The following is a 23413-nucleotide window of genomic DNA, read 5'->3' as shown; positions in this document are numbered from 1 at the left end:
CGGGGGGTCTGCAAGGAGCCCCTGTCTCCAGCTGAAGGATGGTGTGTCCCTCCCTCCACCTTCCTCTTTGTGCTTCTGCTTCCTACAGCCCCGCTCCCCGCACCCACCCCTGACTTCTGTCTCCCTCCCCGGGGAGTGCCCGGGGAGGGGGGCGTGCAGGGAGCACAGCCAGCTCAGGTCTGCCCTGGTGCTCTGGGATCTGGAGGAGTGAGCAGGGGCTGCCTGCAGCACTTGGGAGTCCAAGTCTGCCCCCAAAAGAGGGGACCCTGGATTGGGATTGCCCCTGCCGCACCTCCCTCCTTGTAAGTGGGGCACCTGTTGGGAGAATTTGCCAGGCAGGCTCATTTAATCCCCAGAGCACCTTGGAGCGCAGAACTTCCCCAGTCAGGAGCCCCGCTGTCCTGAGCGCGGGGGTGGGGGCCGCGGGGGCATGGTGGTCTCTGACCCCCCCCCGCGGCCTCTGCCCTTCCTGCCAGGAGGAGGAGGACTGCATGGCCCCCTGCGGCTCTCAGAGCTTGGAGGAGGGCAGCTTCTTGCAAGCATCCACCACGGCCCTGCACGTGGCTGAGGCCGACACCGAGGACAGCCCGCCGAGCCTTCACCGGCACAGCCTGGCCGCCAGGTCAGCCGCCCTTGCCCGGGGGCCGGGATCCCCCGGGGCAGGGAGAGAGCAGCTTGGACGCGGTCTATTTTATTCCCGCCAGTCATCAAGGACCAGCAAACTACAAGGACTTGAGAGACCTTTGTACACCAACTGAAAGAGCACAGTGGTTTTTTAAATGACAGTACTCGGTCTGGGGCTCCCTGGAGGGCCTGGCGAGCCTTGGGGCCCCTCCAAGACCATGTAGCCTGTGACTTCGCTTTCCTCCGTGCCCCGTCAGACCTTCCCTCTGCCCTGCAGCCTCCTCTGCTTCGGGCACTCACGGCTCCCGAAAGCCCCTTCCCCAAATTTGAAATTTGGGGTCCCGGGAGCAGGGCGGGCCAGCCACTCACCCATATTCAGGATTTAGAACATAGCTTAAGTTCCCAGAGTTCTAGACCCGAGGTCTCTTGCCAACAGCTATTTACACTCCGGGAAGACCGTTCACATTCCCAATGGGGTTGCCGAGAGAAGGACTCCAAGACCTGCCACCCCATGTGCCCCAGCGGAGGGGAGGGCCGGGCTGGGGGACAGGGTGCCCACTAGGCTCCTTCCACCAGCCACCCCAGCGCACACGCAAACATGCACACACAGATGCACACACACGGCCCCGCGCACACAGGCCAGGTGGCGGCTTGCACAGAGGGACCCCTTCTGGGGTGAAGGCCCCCCCATCTCACCAGCCCCATGCCACACCCGGGCTGGGTGTGCTCCACTCACCTCCCACACCCTTCCCTGGAGGCGCTCTCCTCTTGCACAGGCGAGGAGACATCCCGGCACAGGGGTGCCAAGCAGTGGATAGCGACAGCGCCCCCTCCCCCGGGGAGGAACTCAGACCAGCACTCAGACCCAGGTCCCATACTCACAGCCCAGGCCTGGGGTCCTTCTGGGAGGAGAGGGGGCAGAAGGAGAGGTGGAGAGAACTTTCTTCAGCACTCTGTTTTCTCCCCACAGATACTACAACTGTGTGTCCTTTCCGGGGTGCCTGGCCAGAGGGACTCAGACCCAGGGCTCTTCCAGGATGAAGACGTTCGAAGAATTTCCCATGACCCCGACGACCTATAAGGCCTCCGTGGTAAGTGGGGAGCTGGGCCTGTGCACCCCAGGTCAGGCTTTCTCCGCTGGGAGGAGGTATCAGGACCTCCTGAGGCCAGCAGGGGAAACCAGCTCAGGAAGGGGCACCACATTGAAATGTCAAGTCCAGATTGCACATCCGGCATGTTGGGGTCTGTGTGGCCTGTGATGCCACCATCTCTCAGCTGCTTTCCCCCGTGCCCTCCTCACACACACCGGTCTCCCCTCCACACAGCAGAGAACCCAATGGAAAGACAGCTTCTCCTTCCAGGTGATTATCTTTGCATTAGCCTGAGTCAGGGCTTCCCTTTGGTGGCCACCAAGCCATGTGGCCAAAGAGAAGGGGACGGTGTCCCTCGAGGAGGAGCCCGGGGTATGGGGTACACGACACAGCGGTGTTCTCAGATCTACTCAAGCAGAGTGGACCTCTCAGGGCACTGGGAGGCTGGAGCCCGTGGGTCCATTTTGCAAAAACACAGACTCATCCTCAGCCTGGAACCTTCCCGCCCCGGCCTCCCTGCAGACAGGCCTGCTCAGTGATCGCTGGCCCCCGGCTCCTGTCCCCCAGGGCAGATGGAGATGTTGGGGGGACCCCAGCTGTGACAAGAGTGCTGTTCCCCTCCATGTCATGCAAAACGAAAACCATGCCAAGTCATGCACCATCGAAGGGCGACAGAGCCCTGCTAAATGTGGGATGTGTCTGCGTGAGGACCATTTTGTTACCCCATGAGCTGCCAGATTCTTTCGAGAGGCTCCCTGTTTCTCCCTGTGTTCCTGCTCTGCCTGCACCCTGAGCCTCAGTTTCTCCCTCCCTGGCAGGGGTGTGTGACCCTCACCTGCATGCTTCAGCGAGGAACGGACACGTGCTTTCTGCTCAGTTTCCACAGGGCGGGTCTCAGGCCTGCAGAGAAGGTCCGTGCCACGCCGTCCTGGCTGGGGGGTGCAGGGGGTGCTGCCTGCAGACGGGCTTGTTCTCTCCGCACAGGATAACCAGACGGACAGTGGGATGGTGCTGGCCTCCGAGGAGTTTGAGCAGCTGGAGGGCAGGTACAGACAAGAAAGCGGGCTCAGGTAAGGCTTCCAGAGCCTCTTTCCCTGCGAGGGGCCGGGACAGGGAAGCTGGGCCTGTGTGTGCCCATCACTGACTAACCTGAAACCTCTTGTGGCTTCTTATTACCTTTTTGGGTGTTTAAAGCAAGCTGTTCTGGGACTCAAGACCTTTGGCCACCTGGGAAGCCCCCTCCCCCATCAGCATCCTGGCCCAGCACACCTGGTGCTGGTCCCCACACTTCCCTTCCATGTTACAGGTGCTCAGAGGCCACCTCTTTGTGAACCGAGTATGATCTCGCCTGCCCACTGTGCCTATGCACCCCTCCCACAGCCAGGGGGTGCCACCACCATCCCCAGCCGACCCACCCTCCCCCAACCTCCCATTTAAGCTCCCCTTTGAGCTCTGAGGCCTTAGGAGCCAGAGAGATCATGTGACCTGGAGCTGGCTGGTGTCCTTTTTTGATACGAATGCAGTCACAGAGAAATCCTCACATACCTGTACAGAGGGTGACCTCCCTTTGTCCAAGAAGATAGCCACCCCCCCCAAAAAGAAGCCCTGAATGTTTAATCTTTTAAGGGTATAGATGAAATAGTTAAACGTCTACCTACTTACTCTAGTAGTCAACTTGCACATAGCTGTTTAAATGACAGAACCTATGGGGCGCATGGCTGGCTCAGTCGGTAAAGCATGGGACTCTTGATCTGTGTCTTTGTTGGGAGCCCCTTTTTGGGGTCGTCCGACACAGTTTTCCGGAACGAATTCTGGCCTCTGCCTGTGCTGTTTTTTCATCAATGTGTGATGTTGTCACTGAGTTTTTTTTACCCGAGACCATAAGTATTTATTTGTATCACGTTAGGATAGTTGATGTGATTCTTCACCTTTCTGGTAGGTGTGTTTATGATCTCTGCAGCTGAGCCAACTAGCGGTTATTTTTCCAGCAGCCTACAAAAAGTGTGTTTGCTGTGGGTGCTGGTGGTTTGTGGGGCACATACCCAGCTGTACCATGCATCTTGGCCTCCTGATCACCCATCGGGTGATCTCCGTTAGTAACCTAGTTTTGGAAAATGAATGCTAATTGCATTATTGGAAATAGTGTCTGGCTAATGTTTCTTTACCCAACAGTATTTTATATCTCAAGAAAAAAAAAAAGGTAATTCAGTAAGAGGGTGAGCCGGGGGATGGTTGCTACTTAAGTTCTAATCTCCACACGTCTTCATAAAGACAGCCCATGGAGGCAGGCCCCTCAGAGCCCACACCTGTGCCATAAGCAGGAGAGAGAGACTCAAGTTTATGCGTGAGTAGGAAACCCAGCGCTGGGACCAGCAGAGCCGTGCCTGAGTCACGCGGAAGGAAAGGAAGATGCGGCCCGCCCGGGAGAGAGGAGTATCTCGAGGTCCTTGGGACAAACCAGGGAGATGAGGGAGGAGGCAGAGGTCTGGTGGAGGAGGCTCCAGGGCAAGTCTGAGGCACCAGGGGCAGCCATCTGGGGAAGGCAGTGCTTCTGAATGGCCAGTGAGCAGGATGCGAGCGCTTAGTGCTGAAGGAAGAAGAAAGTTGCAGAAGATAAGAGTCTTCCAGAAGCAAGAATCCAGAAGACAGATCCACACCCAAGGGAACCGTTTATTACAGAAACTGCACCTCACAATAGCAGCAATAGAAAGTACTCTTGTCCACACAGGTTCCCTTGGAAACACATCATGACCAGCCACTGAGAGGTGCACCTGCATTCGCTTGGCGTGTGGAACAGTCTCCAAACAGGTGCAAGGAAAGAATGTGCCTTGGATGGCTCTGTGGGGGAGAAGTAGGAGGAGGTCTCTCTGCCCAGTCCTTTCCCGTCTCCTTTGAACCACCCCACAGTGTCCTCACTTTCAGGTCATTCATCCGGCCCTTTCAGCGGCCGCACAGGATGCCACATCCACACCCTGCAGGGTGGCGTCTCCTCCAAGTGTGTAGGCAAGAGGAAGATCTGGAAGCCCTCGGCTTGTGGTAGGTCGGCGTAGCTGTGTGGCAGCAGCTGAGGGGGGGCCCAGCACTCCCAGCAAAGTGACTGGTTGGTTCCTGGTGGCAGTACAACACCATAACACGAATGGAGCCTTTGCAAAGAAGGATGCAGTTGAAGGAATTCAGGGTGATGCCAAAGATGTGGGTCTAATGCAGCACGGCTAAATGAGGAAGCCTCCAAAGCCACCCACGTCCCAAGCCCCTTCCATAGGAGAACCAGATATTTCTAGTCCTGGAAATCCCAGCACGAATCATCATGAACAGAAAAAATAAGCATGGGACGCCTGGGTGGCTCAGTCATTAAGCGTCTGCCTTTGGCTCAGGTCATGATCCCAGGGTCCTGGGATCGAGCCCCAGCATCGGGCTCCCCGCTCAGCGGGAAGCCTGCTTCTCTCTCTGCCCCTCCCGCCCCGCTCATGCTCTCTCTGACAAATAAAATCTTTTAAAAAATTTTTAAAAATATCCATACACTATTCATACAGTTATTATAAGAATAAAAAAAAATAGAATGAAAACTTTTCAGTAGCTGTCAACACTCAAAAAAAAAAAAAAAAAAGCAGAGAAAAGCTGAAACACTACTCTGACGTGAATTAAATATATAATTAAACAAGGAGCTGCACCAGGAGTCGGAAATTCAAACATTCAGAATGGAAATGAACAGTGGGAAGGTATCAAATGGTGGCTGACTACGTTCAGGAAAGAAATTGAAATAAAAGACAAATCCCCTCAAAAATCAAGACCAGGGTGGGGGGAGGCCCAAGGATCAATAGATACAATCAATGCTCCCTTACGGGGAAAGATACAGAAGGTGGACATGAAGAGACAGAAGAAAAGAAAACCAAAATAAATAAAAAGGTAAAGAAGACCAGAAACGAAGTTGGCAAGTACACTAGTGCGATATTTGAGTAGAAAAGATCCAGTATATATAAAATTGGAGTCTCCGAGGGAGACAATGCTGGCCATGGAACAAAACTAATATTTTAAAATTGTAAGTCAAGGGACCCTCTCAAATAAAAGAAGAACTGAATCTACATCGCAGAAGAGGGCCTGGGAAAACTACCCCAGAGCGGTAGACTTGGCTGCATATCTGAGTTGAACTGTTAGATTTTTAAGGTAAACATTCTGGAATTCAGGCAAAAAGGCTGAGTCATTTATGAAGGAAAGAAAAAAAAAAAAAGGTTGGCACCAGGCTGAGCACCATGCACAGCAAAAACAAAATCAGAAGAAATGAAGCAAGGTCTTCAAAAATCTCAAAGAAGAGGGCATCTGGGGGGCGCAGTTGGGTAAGCGTCCGACTCTTGGTTTCGGCTCAGGTTGTGATCTCAGGGTCATGAGCCCCAGCTCCGTGCTCAATGGGGAGTCTGCTTGAGGATTCTCTCTCTCCCTCTCCCTCCCTCTGCCTCTCTCCCCACTGGTGCTCTCTCTCTCAAATAAATAAATATTTTTTAAAAATCTCAAAGAAAGTGAGAGCTAAGTAGGGAGCATCCTACGGCCGTCGGGGAGGAGGCAGGGGTGGGGGCTGGCACCTCTCTCAGGGTGAGAAGCTCAGTGCTCATTCTGGGAATGATGAAGAGCCACTGGGGGATCTGTCGGGAGAAGGACGTTCTCTGGCAGAAAGGATCTCTGAAGCAGCGTTGGGAGAAGAGGGACGGGCCAGGAGAGTGCAGAGCGTCAGAGTTGGGCGCTCACTCTGGACCGGGGCAGGGCATGCAGAGAGGGGCTCGGGCCCATTCTGGAGTCAGCACAGACAAGACTTCTGGATAGACTGGATGTGAGGGGTTTGGGGAAAGGGAAGAGCAAGGATGACGCCCAGGGCCCTGAGCCACGGAGTGGTGCGTTTACAGAGATGGGCGAGTCTGGGAGAGAAACAGGTCTGGGGGCACGAGGTGGGCATTCTCCGTCGTCCCACATGCCCAGGCTGGGGACAGAGAAAGCTCCAGGGTTTGCCAACCCTCATGTCAGTCCGGTTCACTGTGCAAGTCAGGTCTGTGTCTCCGAGGGCTCTGAGCTCGCTTGGAGCTCCGGTCGTGTCTTTGGTGACTCCAACCAGACCCCGACTGGGGTCCTGTGCCTCTTCTCTTCTTGTCTTACTGACCATCACCTTCCCTGTCTCGGCAGCTGTAAAGGACCGGGCCGGAACGTGGACGTGACCAGGGAGCACCCTGACACCCAAGGGCGGCGGCGGCGGCCAGACCGGGGGGCACGGGGAGGGCAGGTGTTCTACAACAGCGAGTACGGGGAGCTGGTGGGGCCGCAGGATGAGGGCAACTGCCCCCCACCTGCCCGAGCACCCTTCTTCACAGATGACAGTTACTGAAGCAGCCCCGGGCAAGGCCCCCGAGCCCCCGGGTCTGACAGCTGGTGGGGGCCGTGCCTGGAGGCGAGCAGAGGGCTGGGTACTCCTCTCCCTCAGCTTGGTCAGCACACGTTTCCTCCTCCCTAGTTAGGAAGAGCAAGACCCAGGCTCCAGGGCTCCCCAGACTCCATCACCACACCTGCCCCCCCAGGCCACCCTGCGGATCCCCCAGGGCCTTCTTCCCTCGAGATTCAGATTCCATGCAGCCCCATACCCACGGGGCCAGTCTGGATTGCCTCCTCCCACCATGGTGGGTGGGAGCATGATCCCCATTTTCTGAGGAGGACTCTGAGGGTCTGAGAGTCACAGTGTTGGACGTGAAGCCAGACTTGAGCTTCAGTCCCCAGATCCCACCCCACTATCCCCACTCATTCCCGTGGGAATGGCTTTCTTGGCTCTCCAAGGCAGAGAGAGGGCACCATATTTCCATCTCAAACGACAGATAAGGAGTTGGGGGGGATGGGGTGTCCTCTCCAGAGCCCGGCCAAACAGCTCACCCTCCCAGGGGCCGTGGTCTCTGCTGGGCCAGGCGTCACGGTGTACCTACCCCTGGGTGTTGACAACTATTCAACAGATGCATTTTCATTAGAACTTCAGAGACTCTTGGAGCTGCTGTGAAGAATTCACTTTTCAAGACGTTAATCTGAGGGGAGCCCAGGGAAGGTCTTTCTGAATCTAGATGATTCTCGCCTCTGACCCCCAGGCAGGTGCCGACATAGGACAGGCCACTGTGGCCCCACCTGCCTGGCCCAAAACTGGAAGAAGCAGCTAATGGTCCAGAACAGCCCAGTTTGAGAAATGGCCGGTTCTTCCCTCAGAGGCTGGGATCTGCCACCCAAGGCCAGCTTCCAAGCTGTGAATGGCCTTTTGAGAAGCAAACACCACGGGACCCACTGAGGAAGGTCTTTGGTGCTGGCCCAGAGGAGCCACCACGTGTGCCAGGAGGCTGTCAGCAGATGTTCTGGTGGCCCCAGGGGGCCCCTGTGTTCATCCCCCCCAGTCTGTGCCTGATGTCCGCGCCCCGGCAGATCAAGCCTCTGGCCTCCCAGGAGAGTGGGCAAGAGCCCCCTGCAGGCTGGAGCTGTTCTGCCCAGGGCCTCCCATTCCAGCACCCACTGCCCAGCTACCCCTACCCCCAGCCGGAGAGGGACCCTTCTCCAGTTAGCACCGTGGAGATGGACATCCCACCCCCACCCCACGAGACGCTTGCAGGACAGGCGGTCGTTCAGCGAGCAGGGGCTTGCCCGGCAGAACAGCCCCTCCCCCCACCGCCCCTGTGTAGTGTGCCTTTAAGATACGTCGAACACACGTGTCTCTGCAATCCTCGCTGTCCCCAGTGGCCCTCCTCCTCTGATGTCACCTGACTGGGAGACATAGTTCTCAGGTTTAGCTGGTGGAAGTCCAGAGGCTGTTCTCACCCAGAGGACCAAGGCCCATGATGCAGGTGCAGGGGCCCCCCCCCCCCCGCCAGGGCCCTCCCTACATGCATACCACCTGTTTACGTCCCCTCCCCCCCGTCACATGACTGCACCTGCTAAAATGTACTGGGAAGAAAACCCACCACAGCCTTGTAGACCATGTGTTCTGAAAAGATCTAAAATATTTAACAAACGATAATAATAAATTTGATGCCAGTCTTTGAGTTACAATGAATGGGTTCTCAGCTGAGTCCCGGCTTTCTGTGAATATTGGATTCCGGCGTCCTCCCATGGGATCGTCAGCCCCACCAGGCCACTGGGCAGGCCGCGCCAAGGACCAGACAGCAGAGGCCTGGGCTCCGGGTCCTCCCCGCCCCCCCAGCCAGTTGTGCAGTCCCCCAAGGCCACCAGCAGAGGGCGCTCGGGAAGCACCAGGCGGCCGGGCTCCTCTCCCCATGCCCGGAAGCGCCCAGCCTGGGAGCCGCAAACCTGTCCTGATGTCTGCTTTATGGTAAAGCGACAAGGCTCTCTGTCCCCGCCTCCTAGAGCCAAATGCTGCCTCCGGCCCTGAGTATCAGTGACGCAGGGGCCTGTCTCCCCGGGCCCAGCAGGTGCCTTCGACCACCCCCATCCACACTCAGGGGGACAGGCCCAGGGGGTGCAGCGAGCACCCAGGTCGCCTCGCTGGTTAAGTGTCTGGACTCCGAGATCAGGGAGGTCTGAGCTGGGACTCCAGCTTCATCACCCCCGGGGAGATGCGCTCCAGCCAGGCGGGCGTGGCAGGGCCCTCCACGAGCCCTGCCCTGCCACGTTTGTGTGATTTCCCTTCACACGTGAGTGGACGGCATAGGGGTGGCTGCAGATTGGGGCGTGAAACTGGCCATAGGGATGTGGCCCAGCAGCAGCCTCAGGGGTTCACGGGGCGGGGGGAGAGACCTGGCTTTGGGCTGGGCCCAGGGAACACCTCACCCAGGGGAGCAGATAGGATGGAGCCCAGCAAAGGTCAGGAGCCAGAGGCCATCCTGTATCCAGGCCTCTCCCAGGCTGGGGAGACTTCTGGGTGCCTGCACCCCTCCTCGGGCTATGATGCCCACTGTCCTGGCCTCATTTTCGACACCAGTGGGAAGAGCCCCTCCCCACAAAGGCAGCTGGCAATGATGGGCTTGTTGTTTTTACTTCTATAATAAATCTAAATGTGAATACAGAAAAGACACACCCCCCCTTTAGGTTTGGACATTTTAACTACAATTTCATCGGTTGGATGTAGCCACTTCCCTGGATAGATACCCCAACCCAGGTGTCAGCCATCAGGCTGCCTGCCCGGTTGCCCAGCCCAAAGCACAGCCACACGCGGTTCCGGGCAGGGCTGTGCTCACACTTCTGGGCTCTTCTGGTCCTACCTGGGCTGGACGCCCAGGGCCGCACTCACTGTCCCAAGGTCCCAGCCCTGTGTCACTCCCCAGAGCACCAAGGTCTCCAGGTATGAATGGGAACTCAGCCAGCAAGGGGTCCCTCGGCCCACCTCCCCCTCTGCCCCAGCCCCAGCCCCATACACCTTCTCTTGGGGGCATCAGGTCAAGGCCACACTGGAGTGTCCCTTGATGCTATTGATTCCATCCTGACATCACCCCTGCAGGCCAAGGGGCCCACACTGCGCAGCCACACATCATTCTAGGCCATGGGACACAGCAGAGTCCCAGTCCTCACCGAATTCACAGGCCTCAGGTCAGAAGGAAGGAGGGGCCGGGGGGTGGGGAGGTGAGGAGGAAAGGCCCCATCCCATCAGGCCTGGGAGCCCAAAATTAGGAGGCGGTTTCTTATTTTAAGGCCAGAGCAAAGTTTTGAGGAAGGGGTGATGTGCTCTGACTTACATTTAGGTTCTTGAAGGAGCAGAGTTGGCCCTCCGGGAGCAGGGCAAGGCGTGGGTGGGGAGAGGCTGGGCTGCTCCAGGGTGGTCTCTGAGCAGGAGAAGAAGATCGCTGTGGGAGACACAGGAGCAGAGAGGAGCTCAGCTGTGAGCTGGGTCCTTATCCAGGTTGGATATGCAGGAAAACAAAAACAAAAACAAAAAAAAGCTTTTTCCTCTGTGATCTTCTACAAAAGTGGGTGCCCAGACCTGCTGCACCCCCATCGCCTGAGGCCCAGGGGCAGGCCTGGAGGAGAGGGGCAGGACGGAACACAGACCCAGACCCACATCCGAGGGTCTTCCTGGCTTCCTCAGGCTTGGGAAGGTGCCGAAGCCCAGAAGAGAGAAGAAAAAGGTTCGACAGGGCCAGGAGAGCTGGTTCTAGGAACAACCAGGCAGGCTCATGGGAAGCCAGGAACAGGTCTACTCTGACCACCACGGGCCAGAAGGGGGCACGCAGGAGGGGGTGGGTACTTTAAAGGTAAAGAAGTGCAGGAAGGGGACACGGCCAGGAAGCCGGGGCTGCCAGGAACCTGCAGATTGCCTGCCTCCCCCTCCTCTGGCTTCACTCTGGTCTTTCCAGGCTGTCAGTTTTCTGTGTGCACGGCGAAGGCGTCCCCAGCTCAGGTCCCAAGGTCTACGCGCGCTGATCGCTCGGGTCAAGGCCAGCACCTCGGGGGCTCCAGTGCAGAATCCTGGGTGGGGCCCCGGCTCACGGGGGTCCCTGCCTGGGTCGGTGAGATTCTCTCCAGTCAGCTGGGGCTGGGCTCAGCCCCCTTGTCGAAACAGGGTAGCTGCCTCGGTGCAGAGGCCGACTGGGGGGCAGACAGGCCAGCAAAGCAAACATGACCAGGCGACCATTCTCAGCTCTCCCCGCACAAAGAACAGGACCCTCCCCTCTTCGGTTAGCCTCCCCTCTGTGTGGCCCTCTTCAGGATGCCACGGTCAAAAACGACACAAGAAGATGTTCCTCATCCGGACCGGGCTTGGGGTGTTGGCAGGGGTCCGGGGATCACCTGCCCCTGTGCACCCCACACTGACAGTGAAGCAGGGAGCATGGGTTGGACTTGATCAACACCCCGGAACCTGGAGCGAGTGTCAGGGGCAGAGCCGGGCACGGAGCTGGGCCCCAGTGCCTGCCCACCGCACACCAGGCTACATGGGCTCAGGCAATGCCAGAGTGCATGGGCAGCCTCACTGCAAGGGTGGGGTGCAGAGCAGTAGGTGATCCCCTGCACGCCCCACCCCGCTCAAGATGAGCAATGTTTTCCTGCATCATTTTTGGCAGTGACATTATGAAGAGGGCTCACGGTTTCTGTGACCCTGCACTAAATTGTCTCCAGTTACTTCCATTAAAGGCCGATGGCTTCTGTGCCAGGTGCAGGAGGCCCAGAGCTGAGGGCCGGTGAGGCACTCAAAAAGGTTTTCATTTTAGTGTGTCTTTAAATAAAAAAATGTAATATGATGATAAAGAATATGTATAATAATGGATCCAGCCTGAATTCAACAATGCAGTCATGAAATATATATATATTTTTTAAATTTATGGAAGAAGACATCCACCCTCCAAGGCAAAAGTACTGAGGGCCCCACAAAAGGCACACTGCAGGCCTGCCTCCTCTTAGAAGTAATCGTCATGGACGTTGTCACAGGCATTTTTGTTGGCTGGTTATGTCTGTAGGATTAACTTCTAGAATTAGATTTGCACACAGGGAGATTAACGAGATGGGGGCTTGACCCCTGAGGCCTCTCAAACCCCACGAGTGATTTCTGTTGTCTACAGAACTTCGTAAACCCTGGCAATTTCCACCCCCCGCCCCAAGTATTCTCCCATCTTCTATCAATAAACCACTAAACTTTTCAAAACAATTTTAGTCATTCCTTGTTTGAGAAAACATGGGGCTTGCTTTCTCCATGCTTGCCTTGACAATGGTCATTAAAAATGAGAAGGTTAGTGCCCATCAGTGAGAGACCAGGAGAACCAAGCTGGTAGGAAGACACCTTTTCAAATGTAAACCTTGTGATTTCCCATTAAGCACATGCATTGATTTTGCTCTCTCCCAAGTTTCTACTAAAAATGGACTAATAATAATTGTTTCAAGATGTAAACCCACAAAGGCAAAGAAAACTGGCCAGAAAACAACAATGATAAGCCAAAAAATTCTTAAATGATAAAAAGTGGATAAACTGGATACCCACATGCAAAAGAATGCAGTTGAACCCCTACCTCACACCATAGACAACAACTAACTCAAAATTGATCAATAACCCAACTATAATAGCAAAAAACATAAAACTCCTAGAAGAAAATATCAGGGTAAATCTTCACGACCAAATCTTGGCTTTGGCAATGGATTTTTAGATATGACAACAAAAGCACAAGCAAGAAAAGAAAACATATGTAAATTGGACTTCACCAAATTAAAAACATTTGTGCATCAAAGAACACTATCAAGAAAGTGGGAAAAAAGAACCTACAGAATGGGAGAAAATGTTTGCAAACCGTTTGTCTGATAAGGGTCTAGTATGCAGAATAAATAAAGAACTCTTACACCTCACAACAAAGAAAAAGAACCCAACTTAAAAATGGGCAAAGGACTTGAGTAGAAATACCATCAGTCATTAGGGAAATGCATATCAAAAACATAATTAAGGTACAATTTCACATGCACTAGGATGGCTAGAATAGGGGGGAAAAAAACCCCAGAAAACGTGTTGGTAAGGATGTGGAAAAAATGGAAACCTCATATAAAATAGTAGAAACAGTTTAGGGTTCCCTCAATAGGTTAAACATAGAATAACCATATGATCTAACAATTCCATTCCCCGGGTATCTACCGGAAGAATTGAAAGCAGGTACTCAAATAATTACTTGTATACACATGTTCATGACAGCACTATTCACAATAACCAAAAGGTGGAAACAGCTCCCATCAGTGGATAAGTGGGTAAGCAGGTGGTGGTCTGTACATACAATAGAATAGTTGGCCATGAGAAGGAATCGACACCTGCCACAATATGGATGAACCTCAAAACATGCTCAGTGAAAGAAGCCAGACACAAAAGTCATGTGTGGTATGATTACATTTATATGAGACAACGAGAAAAATCAAATTCATAGAGACAGACCACAGATTGAAACTTTGGCAGGAGCCGGGGAGGAGGCAGGAATGGGGAGGGACTGCTTAATGGGTATGGGGTTTCCTTTTGGGGTGATGAAAATGTCTTGGAACTAGATGGTTATGGTTGCTCAACATTGTTCACCTTGAAATGGTTAATTTTATGTTATGTGAATCTCAATAATATTTTTTTGACTTTATCAGACAAACAATAGAATAATCATTTCCGGGGGTGGGGTGGTAGGTGGTGGGATTGGCAGTGCCAAGGAAGGGGAACCCCACAGTCTGTGTGGGCACTGCCCCACGTAGGGCTCAGAACGGGGAGGCTGGGCAAGGGATGGAAACGGGCTGTCTGGTTGACAGTCTTATGAGCAGAGCAGCTGAAACCCCGGCCCCCCCCTCAACCCCACACAGCCAGTGACCACCCCAGCCCCATCCTGGCTGGAGGCTGAAGTTGACTTTGATCCTCCAGGGAAACACACAACCCAGGAGGAGGTAATTTCCAGGACAAAATTCTCAGTATGGGGCAGAATTTGGGAAGAATCAGCAAAAGCAGTAGACAAAACTTAGCAAATAAAAGTATGAGGCACTTGTGTTTGATATCAGGAAAAAAAAATTACAAAAATAGACGTTAAACGTGACCTCATGAACTACTTTTATTGCTCTCTCTTTTCTCAGATGTAATGAATATTTGTGGGGGCACTTGCCATGGGCACCAGAAGCAAAGATGAGAGCCCATCTGGGGACAGTGACCAGTGGCTTGGCTCTGGCCAGGAAGGTCAAGAAGGTTCAGATCTCATGTACCCAGGCTCCATCGTGATTCAGGGTGAACTCTTTAAACCGTCTTCTCTGGTTGGGCCCTGGTCCTCCTTGAGTGCATTTGAGGTCAAGCCCAAGGAAAAGCCATCTGTCCCTGTCCCCCAGTGTTACGATTGCAGTGCCATTAGAGGGGTCTTGGCCAAGAGCCCAAGGAATTCTGCCTTGCTTCCACCATCCCTTTGGGACTCCCAAGGGAGTAATGGCAGAGAAGAACAAGACACCAGAGTACTCTGGGCCCTGAACCACAGAGGCCTGAATGCTGGGCCAGATGCTTCCCTGGCCCGTACCTGTGATAGAGGAGAGCCGAGGGGCAGAGAGGACCAGCACCGGCTGACCCACAGCCACCTGGACAAAAGAGGAAGAGCAGTGGGCTCACCAATGAGCAGGACCCCTCAACCATGCAGGGCATGAACCAGCTGGCTGGAGCCTTTGTTGCTGGGGGCAGCGGTGGGCTGCGGGCAAGCAGAGGCCTCGAGGAAATGTGGTCCATCCTGTTCTTTCTTCTGTAAACACACACTAACAGGTAAAGGCATGGGTGACCAGGCGTGGTGAGCCTCTGGACCCCCTGAGCCCTGCTGTCAATGACAGGCGCAGTGCTCCCTGGCATCCTGAGCACTGCTACCAACAAACAGCCCCCGGAACTGTGAAATGGGTGAGTAATGAAGTCGACTCTGAGCACCACTCCCCCAGCATCCTGCCCTCTCCCAGTTGTGATCCGGAACTATGTTCCACTGTGCTGTTCAGGCTGTGCAGACAGGGGTGCGCTCTGGCCGCCGGCAGCCACGGGGTCTGGGTGAAGCCAGCAATGCGGGCACGTGCTGAGTTTGACCAAGAAGAGAGCGGCCCCGTCCATCTTTCCCACAACCAAATGTTAGTTGAAAGTCACGGCTCAAGTCCCCACGGAGAATGGAGCCTGACCCCAGCCCTCCTCCATCTCTCCTCGTGGTTCTCCCCGAGATTCCCCACGCCCACCCCCAAGGCTCCGGTGGGTCTGGGGTCCTTTGGCTGCGGCTGCACCTGAGCGGTTGGGCGACCCTGGGACCCTGCAGGCTTCCTCCCAACCCCAAGCTGGGAGGAACCACACCTGCTCTTTCGAGATCCACGCGTCCAGGTCTCAAAGGAACAAGAGGCCTCTGAGAACATTCCAGCAGCACCACCCACCCCACCCCGACACACACACAATCCTCAGCTGCCTCAGCTTCTCCTCAAAGTATGTGACCTCACTCAAGTGCATGACTTCACAGAGAAACAAACCCTTCCGACCTTCCCCCCCCGGCCCCAGCTCCCTCAGCCTGTGGTGGGAAGGAGGTAATCCCACCTGCCCGCCCAGGCTTTGCAGGGAGGGGGCTGGCCAGAGAAAGTGTCCCCTGGAGAGGATGAGGCTCAGGGCACCATGGGCACAGCCCGGGGCGAGCTGCCCTTCCCACCCTGCTGCCCCTTTAACCCCGTCCTGCTTTCGTCAGGTCTTGTCCCAGCATCCCTTCGGAAAAAATCCCTCAAGGGTCAAGTTTTACATGTTGAAATGCATTTCCTATTGAAATTACTTCCACAATGATCAACAGAACATACATTTATAATGCAAAAGCCCCCCCCCCCCCCCCCCCCACAGTCAGGGGAAAGTGTAAGAACTGCGTGAAGACCACACGAATGTGCACGCGCTGATCATGGCTACTACTGAGCCCCATGCTGTCTGCAGACAGGAGGGTGCAAAGCACCTGCACAGGGTGCATGGGGGCCTGGGGGCTCAGGAGTGGCTGGACACCCACTGGGCTGCAAAGGTCAAGACCCCGTCATAACTAAAGTGGGGGTATTCCGGGACACTCCCTGAAAACTCAGATCTTCCCACTGATGAGCCTAAATGTCACGGGGCTAAATATGTTTTCTTATCCTCCACTGTCATACTCTGTAGTGACTGATGTGTGAGGACTTTTAAAGAAACTTTTGGCATGGAGACTGATTGCAAAGATGGAAGCATGTGCCGGGTCCTTCTGTTCTCACTGGTAGCTGCCTGTGGCCCCACCAGGGAGGTGACCAGGAGCAAGGCCTAACCTGGGGGGAGGGGATTGCTGCTTGGAGTTTCTTCTCTGCCTCTCCAGGGCCCGGGAAGCCAGGAGGACCCCCACTGCATGCCATTTCCATGGTCACACATCTGCCCCTTCCTCACCCTGGCCCACAGCATGGCTGGAGGGCCAGATGGGGTCAGAACAGAGAGCTCTCTGCAAAGGCCAAAGCCTGGGTGAGCCTCGTGCCCACAGAGCGCAGAATGCATTCCGGCTCTCACGGAAGTGCCCAGCCCTTGTGCCCGGGGGCCCTGCCAACAGGAAGTCCCTGAGACCCAGTTGGGGTAGGGGGACACAGGTTTCCCAGCGCTCACCAGCCCGAGCAGGAAGTTGGCCAGGGCTCCACTGGCAGAGCAAACAGCACATTTCTCAGGAGGATGTGGTGGGTGAGGCCCCAGCCCGGGCGAGGGGAGAGCCCAGGGTACATGATGCCCACAGCAGAGCCTGTCTCTGTTCCCAGGAGCCGCCACGGAGCCAGTCCACCCTGAAGCTCACCGCTGCCTTCCTGGCGCTCTGTGTGGCTCTGCTCAGCCACCCCAGCGAGTGCCTGCAGGCCTCAGTTCCCAGCTCCTTGCCACGGGGGTCTGGCGGTGGCTCTGCTCGTCCCCTGGCCCCAAAGGTGGCAGGTCCTGACCCTGTTGCCTCTGCCTTGGGCACCAGGCCACTCCTCTGCTTACTACCCCCTAGGGCTCCCCGTCCCTCTGGGCAGGAAGTCCGGCTCCTTCCTGGGGACTTCAAGGCCCTCTGGGGGCTGCCCTGCCCGGGGCCCTCAGGCTTCCTCTCATGTCCCTACTGGCCCTGGTTTCTCCTTTTTACCCAACTCCAGGGTGGGCTAGTGCCAGGGCTGACCCTGGTCTGGAACGACCTGTCTGCTTTCTGCTTCATCCTTCAAGGCACAGCCCAGGTGTCCCCTCCTCCAAGAAGCCTGCCTGGGCCGCCGCTCAGAGCTTTCCTCTCCTCCCTCCATGCTGGGGCCGCCTCGTGTGTGCCTCTGTCCAGCCACCTGCTTGCTGGGCCACGGTGATCTGTTGACGTGGTTGCCTCTCCCAACCAGCTGGGATGCCCCAGCTCAGACTGGGCAGCTGTGGGCAAAGGAGGGAGTGGGGGGTGAGGGGTGCATGGCACCTCCTGGAGGAGCCAGGCCCTTAGCTGGTCTCCACGGAGCACCAGTCCCGATGGCGCGGTTCTTGTGTTTGCAGCCACCACTTTCTTCGTGAACTCCACGGCCAAGCCTGTGGCCTCTGCTTTGAATGCCCTCAACCCTGCTGCAGAGGCCAGGGCAGGGGCCAGGGTCCACCCCTTCCTCGGAGGCTTCAACCTCCTGAAGTTTATGCTGAGCATGCTGGGGATCCCGGTGGAGCATCTGGTGGAGGGTTCCAGGAAGTGTGTGGCCGAGCTGGGCCCTGAGGCCGTGGAGGCCGTGGGGGCCGTGAAGGCACTGCTGGTAATGTGGGCACCCTGGGCACTCCCTGTGAGGGCGGCCCTCCTGAGCCCCCCACACAATGGAAACACCTCACTCCTCAAAATGCTACGAAGGTGTCCTGGCCCCACGTCGGGGAAAGCTCATGGCCCATCCCCAAGAGAAGCAGGATGGCCTTGGGTGGGAACCGGGTTGACCCCATGTGAAAGGCAGGGAGGCTGCGGAGGGCCCCTGGGGGTAAGGTGTGACCCCTCCAGGAACTCTGCCCTGAGTCCCCTCAGGTGCTCGGTGGCAGTGGGCTGGAGGAGAGCACAAACCTGGCTTCTCCTTTGCAGGGGGCCCTGATGTACCTTGGCTGAGCGGAGGCTGGAGTATCCCCGCCCAGGGACAAGATGCTGCCATCTGCAGGCTGGGGACCTGCCACCCAGCCCTGACCACCCAAGCCCTTCCCCTGCTCTCCCAATAAACATGGATAACAGCAGCTTTGGGGCTGATTTCTTCTTGCCTTGATTGCAATCCCCTCCTAGCCCTGCTGCCTCCTGCCTCCGGAGCCTCCGAAGCAAACACTGGAGGGGGGAGTCCCAGCACTTAGTAGAAGAGGGAGACCGTGAGTAACATTTGAAGCCCCGAGGTTAACTCCATCGGTTTCCTCCCTCCTATAGATTCCTGCGAAAAGACCAACCATCATTCCCCAGGTAAAGAGGGAATATGGTGGAAAGCTAGATTTCCTTAAATATCTTATTTTGCCCATTTGACTTGGTAACTATGTAAATATTTTACATGATTCTAAAAGACCAAATTTTTTTTAAAAAAAACTTCTAAAAGTTGAGATAATAAAAAATGAGAAACGAACCTAATTTTGTTTCCAGTGGTGGTAGAATCACCAAAGAGTAACTCTTCCAGGGCACCTGGCTGGCTCAGTTGGAAAAGCGTGCGACTCTTGATCTCAGGGTCGCGAGTTCAAGTCCCACAGTGAAGGTGGAGATTAGTAAAAAAAAATAAATAGACTTAAAAAAAAAAGCAACTATTCCAAATAACATGAAAATATAGTAATTTAACTCTATATTCTGGGAGGGGGTGGGTAACATCCCAAGGATTAGAAGAACTGTAAAAACCATCAAACTTTTCTTGGTGGTGGTGGTGCCACACTGAGGCCGTTCTCTGTATATTCTGCAGAATATTTCCATGTAAATCCATTATACCCGTCAGATGGCCAAACTCAAATGAGTAATTACATCAGTGTCATTGAAACCTGAGATGCCTGGCAAAGTAGAAAGGAGGTGCTGACATAAGATTAATTAAGGTTTCATAAAAACCTTAGAACTCAAAATTCTAACAAAAAGTACAATTGTTTGGTGTATTTTATCTGTAAAGGGAAAAAACTCTCTTATCTCCATCCCCTGAAAGTTTCTAGAAACTGACCAATCCAGGAGCAAGGAGAATCCTTGTATCCAGACTGTGGCCTCCAGGTACCATTTCTTACTGAAGGAACCAGGAGTCTTCGGAGAAATGGCTGGTTCCAGATACAGAGCAGGAAATATAAAAGATGAATCTCGAACATCTTTTTATACCGGAATAGAAGCTGCTAAAGACTACCAGGATTGTGCCAAAAAGACACAGGGATCAGTCTGAGTAAGTCACTGGCCAAGGATGAGGTAATTTGATCATCAGTAATGGTAGTAAGTGGAATGGATGACACTCATCAAATATGCTTATTCTGTAAGTTTTTGAAACAGAGGGAAAAAATAGACTGTTTGGTAACCTTTGGAGGACACAAGAAAATCAATTCATTATTCTGAAAACTGGGGCACCTGGGTGGCTCAGTTGGTAAGCGTCTGCCTTTGGCTCAGGTCATGATCCCAGGGTCCTGGTATCAAGTCCCACATCCGGCTCCCTGTTCAGAGGGGAGCCTACTTCTCCCTCTCCCTCTGCCTGCCACTCCCCCTGCTTGTGCTCTCTCTGTCAAATAAATAAATAAAATCTTTTAAAAATCATTATTTTGAAAACTGAAAAATATTTCAAAGTACAAAGTTAAAAACATTAAAATATTAAAAGACAACTGAGGAAAGATACACAATACACATTAACCAATAAAGGGTAAGTACCCTGAGTACATAAAGAATCATGAATTAACCAGAAAAGGACAAAATCCTCAACAGACATAAAATCATAAAAGGAACTCAAAATAGCAAAAAAATATGCCATTAATAAGGGAAATACAAACAGAAATCATGATGGGTTACCATTATACCCATCAGATTGCCAAAAACTAAGTCAGACAAAAACGAGCATTGGCAAAGTTGGGGAACAATGGCAAAATCTTATAAACTTCTGGTGGGACAGTAAGCAGAAATACTTTGGACAGGAGTAAGCATATCTAGTAAAGTCAAACACACGCGTGCCCCAACACCTAGCAATTCCAACCCTCAAGATTATACTCCAGAGATGCTCACAGGCAGTGGCACCTACCAGAATGTTCAGAGCAGAGTGGTTTGTAAGGGTTGGGGGAAGGAGGAAGAAAACTAGAAACGATTCAAAGATACTTGCAGGGAAGGGTAGAGTTTGGAATGTTCATACAATGCAATATCACAATGCAGCTTAAAACTACATGCATTAACATGAGTGAATCTCAAATAATTCAAGTCCCAGAAGAAATCATACAAAATGTTATCATTTGTTTTTTTGAGATAATTCATATACTATAAAATTTACCTTTTTAAAGTATATAATTTAGAGGTTTTTAGATATTCACAATGCTGTGCAACCATCACTCCTATCCAATTTCATAACATTTTTATCACGCCAAAGAGAAACTCAGGTCTTCTTTGGAGAATGTCTATTCAAATTCTTTACCCATTTTTAAATTGGGCTCTTTTTTCATTGTTGAGTTGTAATAGTTCTTTATATATTCTGGAGACTAGACTCATCAGATACATGGTTTACAAATATTTTCTCCCATTCTATGGGCTGTGGTTCCACTTTCTTTTCCTTTGAAGCACAAGTTTTTAATTCTGATGAAATCTAATTTATCTCTTTTCCTCCCTTTGGTTGCTTGCACTTTAAGATGTCTTATCTAAGAAACTATTACTCAACCCAAGGTCATGAAGATTTATACCAACGTTTTTTCCTAAGGGATTTTAGTTTTAGCTCTTACATTTAAAAAAAAAATTTTTTTTTTAATTCCTTTTACTTATTGTACATGGTGTGAGACTGAGGTCCAACTTCATTCTTTTGCTTGTGGATATTCAGCTGTCCAGCCCCACTTGTTGAAGACACTATTCCTTCCCCTAATAAGGTGTCTTGGTTACCTGTGTCTCAAATCAATTGACCATAAATGTAAGGGTTTATTTCTGGTCTCTCGATTCAATTCCATTGATCCATCTATGCTATCCTTAGGCCAATACCAGACTTCTTGATTACTGAATCTTTGTAATACATTTTGAACTCAGGAAGTTTAAGTCTTCCAACTTTGTTCTTTTTCAATATCGTTTGGCTCTTTGGAGTTCCTTGGATTTGCATGAATTTTAAGATCAGCTTGTCAATTTCTCCAACAAACAAAAAGCCAGCTGGAACTATGATAGGACTACAATTGAATCTATAGATCAATTTGGGGAGTATCACCATCTTAATAGTATTAGGTGTTTCAGTCCATGAACATGAAAAGTTTTAACACTTATTTAGGTCTTCTTTCAATGTTTTATAATTTTCAGTGTACAAGTCTTCCACTTCTTTTTTTTAAAATATTTTTATTTATTTATTTGAGAGAGAGAATGAGAGAGAGAGAGCATGAGAGGGGGGAAGGTCAGAGGGAGAAGCAGACTCCCTGCCGAGCAGGGAGCCCGATGTGGGACTCAATCCCGGGACTCCAGGATCATGACCCGAGCTGAAGGCAGTTGCTTAACCAACTGAGCCACCCAGGCATCCCGTCTTCCACTTCTTTCATTAAATTTCTTAAGTATTTACTCTGTTTATTATTATTGTAATGCAATTGCTTTAATCTTTTATTTGTTCTTTGCTAGTGAATAGAAATACAATGATTTTTGTATATTGACCTTGTTTCTAATAACTTTACTGAATTCATTTATTAGTTGTAATAGGTTTTTGGTGTGTGGATTACTTGGGGTTTTCTATGTACAAGATCATGTCATCTGCAAATATAGATTTACTTATTCCTCTCTGATCTTACTACTTTTTATTTCATTTTCAAGCCTTATTTCCCTGGCTAGAACTTCTGGTACAATGTTGAAGAGAAGTGATGAGTGAACATTTTGTCTTTTTTCTGATCTTAGAGGGAAAGCCTTCACAGTAGGATGTCAGTTGTAGGTTCTTTGTAAAAGCCTTTTATCAGGCTGAGGAAGTTCTCCATTCCTAGTTTGGTGTTTCATTGTTGTTTTTAAATGAAAGGTTATAGAATTTTGTCAATACATTTTCTGTGCCTAATGAAATGATCCTGTGGTATCGCCCTTCATACTACTGATAGAGTGTATTATATTAAGTGGGGATATTAAGCCAACCTCACATTTTTTAGATAAATCCCATTTGGCCATGGTGTATAATCATTTTACATATTGCTGGATTCGGTTTTCTGGTATTTTGCTGAAGATTTTCCTAGCTTTATTCATAAGCAGCATTAGCATGTAGTTTTCTTTCCCTGTGACATCTTTGGCTTTGATATCAGAGGTAACATTGGCCTTCTAATTTTTGGAAGGGATTGTGAAGAATTATTCTTAAGTACCTGGAAGAAGTCACCAGTGAAACCATCTGGACCTGGGCTTTTCTTTCTATATAGTTTTCATTTTTAATTCAATTACTTGTTATACATTTATTTAGATTTTCTATTTCTTCTTGTCCGTTTTGGTAATTTATCTAAGAATTTGTCTATCTCATCTACACAATCTGTCATTAGACAAAAACTGTCCATAGTACTCCATAATAATCCTCCTTATTCTGTAAGGTTGGTAGTAATGTCCCCGCATTTATTCTTGATTTTAGTAATTTTTTTTTCTGCTCAGTATAAGGCTCATCAATTTTGCTGATCTTTCCAAAGAATCAACTTTTACATCTGTTGATTTCTCTGTTTTTCTATTCTCTATTTCATTATTTTCCGCTCCAGTCCTTACCATGTCCCTTCTTCCCCTTGTTTTGGGTTTACCTTGCTCTTTGTTTTCCAGTGTTTTGAAGTGGAAGATTAGGTTATTGAGATCTTTTAAAATGTAGGTATTTACAGCTACAAATTTCCCTTTAAGTACTGTTTTCACTGCATCACGTAAGTTTTGGTGTGTTATGTCTTTTCATTTATTTTGAAGTATTTTCTGATTTCTCTTCAGATTTTTTTTCCTTTGGCCATTGTTATTTAGGAGTGTAGTCTAACTTCTAAATATTTCCAAATTTCCCAACTTCCTTCCTAGCTTCCCTTCATTATGATCAGAGAATATACTTGGTACAATTTCAATTCTTTAAACTTCTTGGTTTGCTTTATGGCATAGCCTATGGTCTACTGGGGAATGGTCCATGTGCCCTTGAGAATATGCATTCTGGTATGATTAGGT

The 23413-nt window shown here is 51.6% G+C and overlaps 2 protein-coding genes across 2 annotated transcripts in view; both read left to right on the top strand.

Annotated features, from left to right (window-relative positions):
• The window catches only part of FLT4 (fms related receptor tyrosine kinase 4), a 39790-nt gene extending 32139 nt beyond the window's left edge, over positions 1-7651 (top strand). Inside the window, exons 27-30 of the mRNA XM_021689944.2 lie at positions 477-622; positions 1595-1715; positions 2700-2785; positions 6885-7651. Coding sequence (XP_021545619.2) covers positions 477-622; positions 1595-1715; positions 2700-2785; positions 6885-7083 — 552 coding nt within the window. The 3' untranslated portion in view covers positions 7084-7651. The remainder of the gene's footprint in view (positions 1-476; positions 623-1594; positions 1716-2699; positions 2786-6884) is intronic.
• Positions 1-23413, top strand: part of RASGEF1C (RasGEF domain family member 1C) — an 838438-nt gene that overhangs the window by 430539 nt on the left and 384486 nt on the right. The gene's annotated exons all lie outside the window — the stretch shown is intronic.

The sequence above is a fragment of the Neomonachus schauinslandi genome, chromosome 7, assembly GCF_002201575.2.
Source record: "Neomonachus schauinslandi chromosome 7, ASM220157v2, whole genome shotgun sequence".
NCBI lineage: Eukaryota > Metazoa > Chordata > Mammalia > Carnivora > Phocidae > Neomonachus > Neomonachus schauinslandi.
This window is presented reverse-complemented; position numbering and strand designations above follow the sequence as displayed.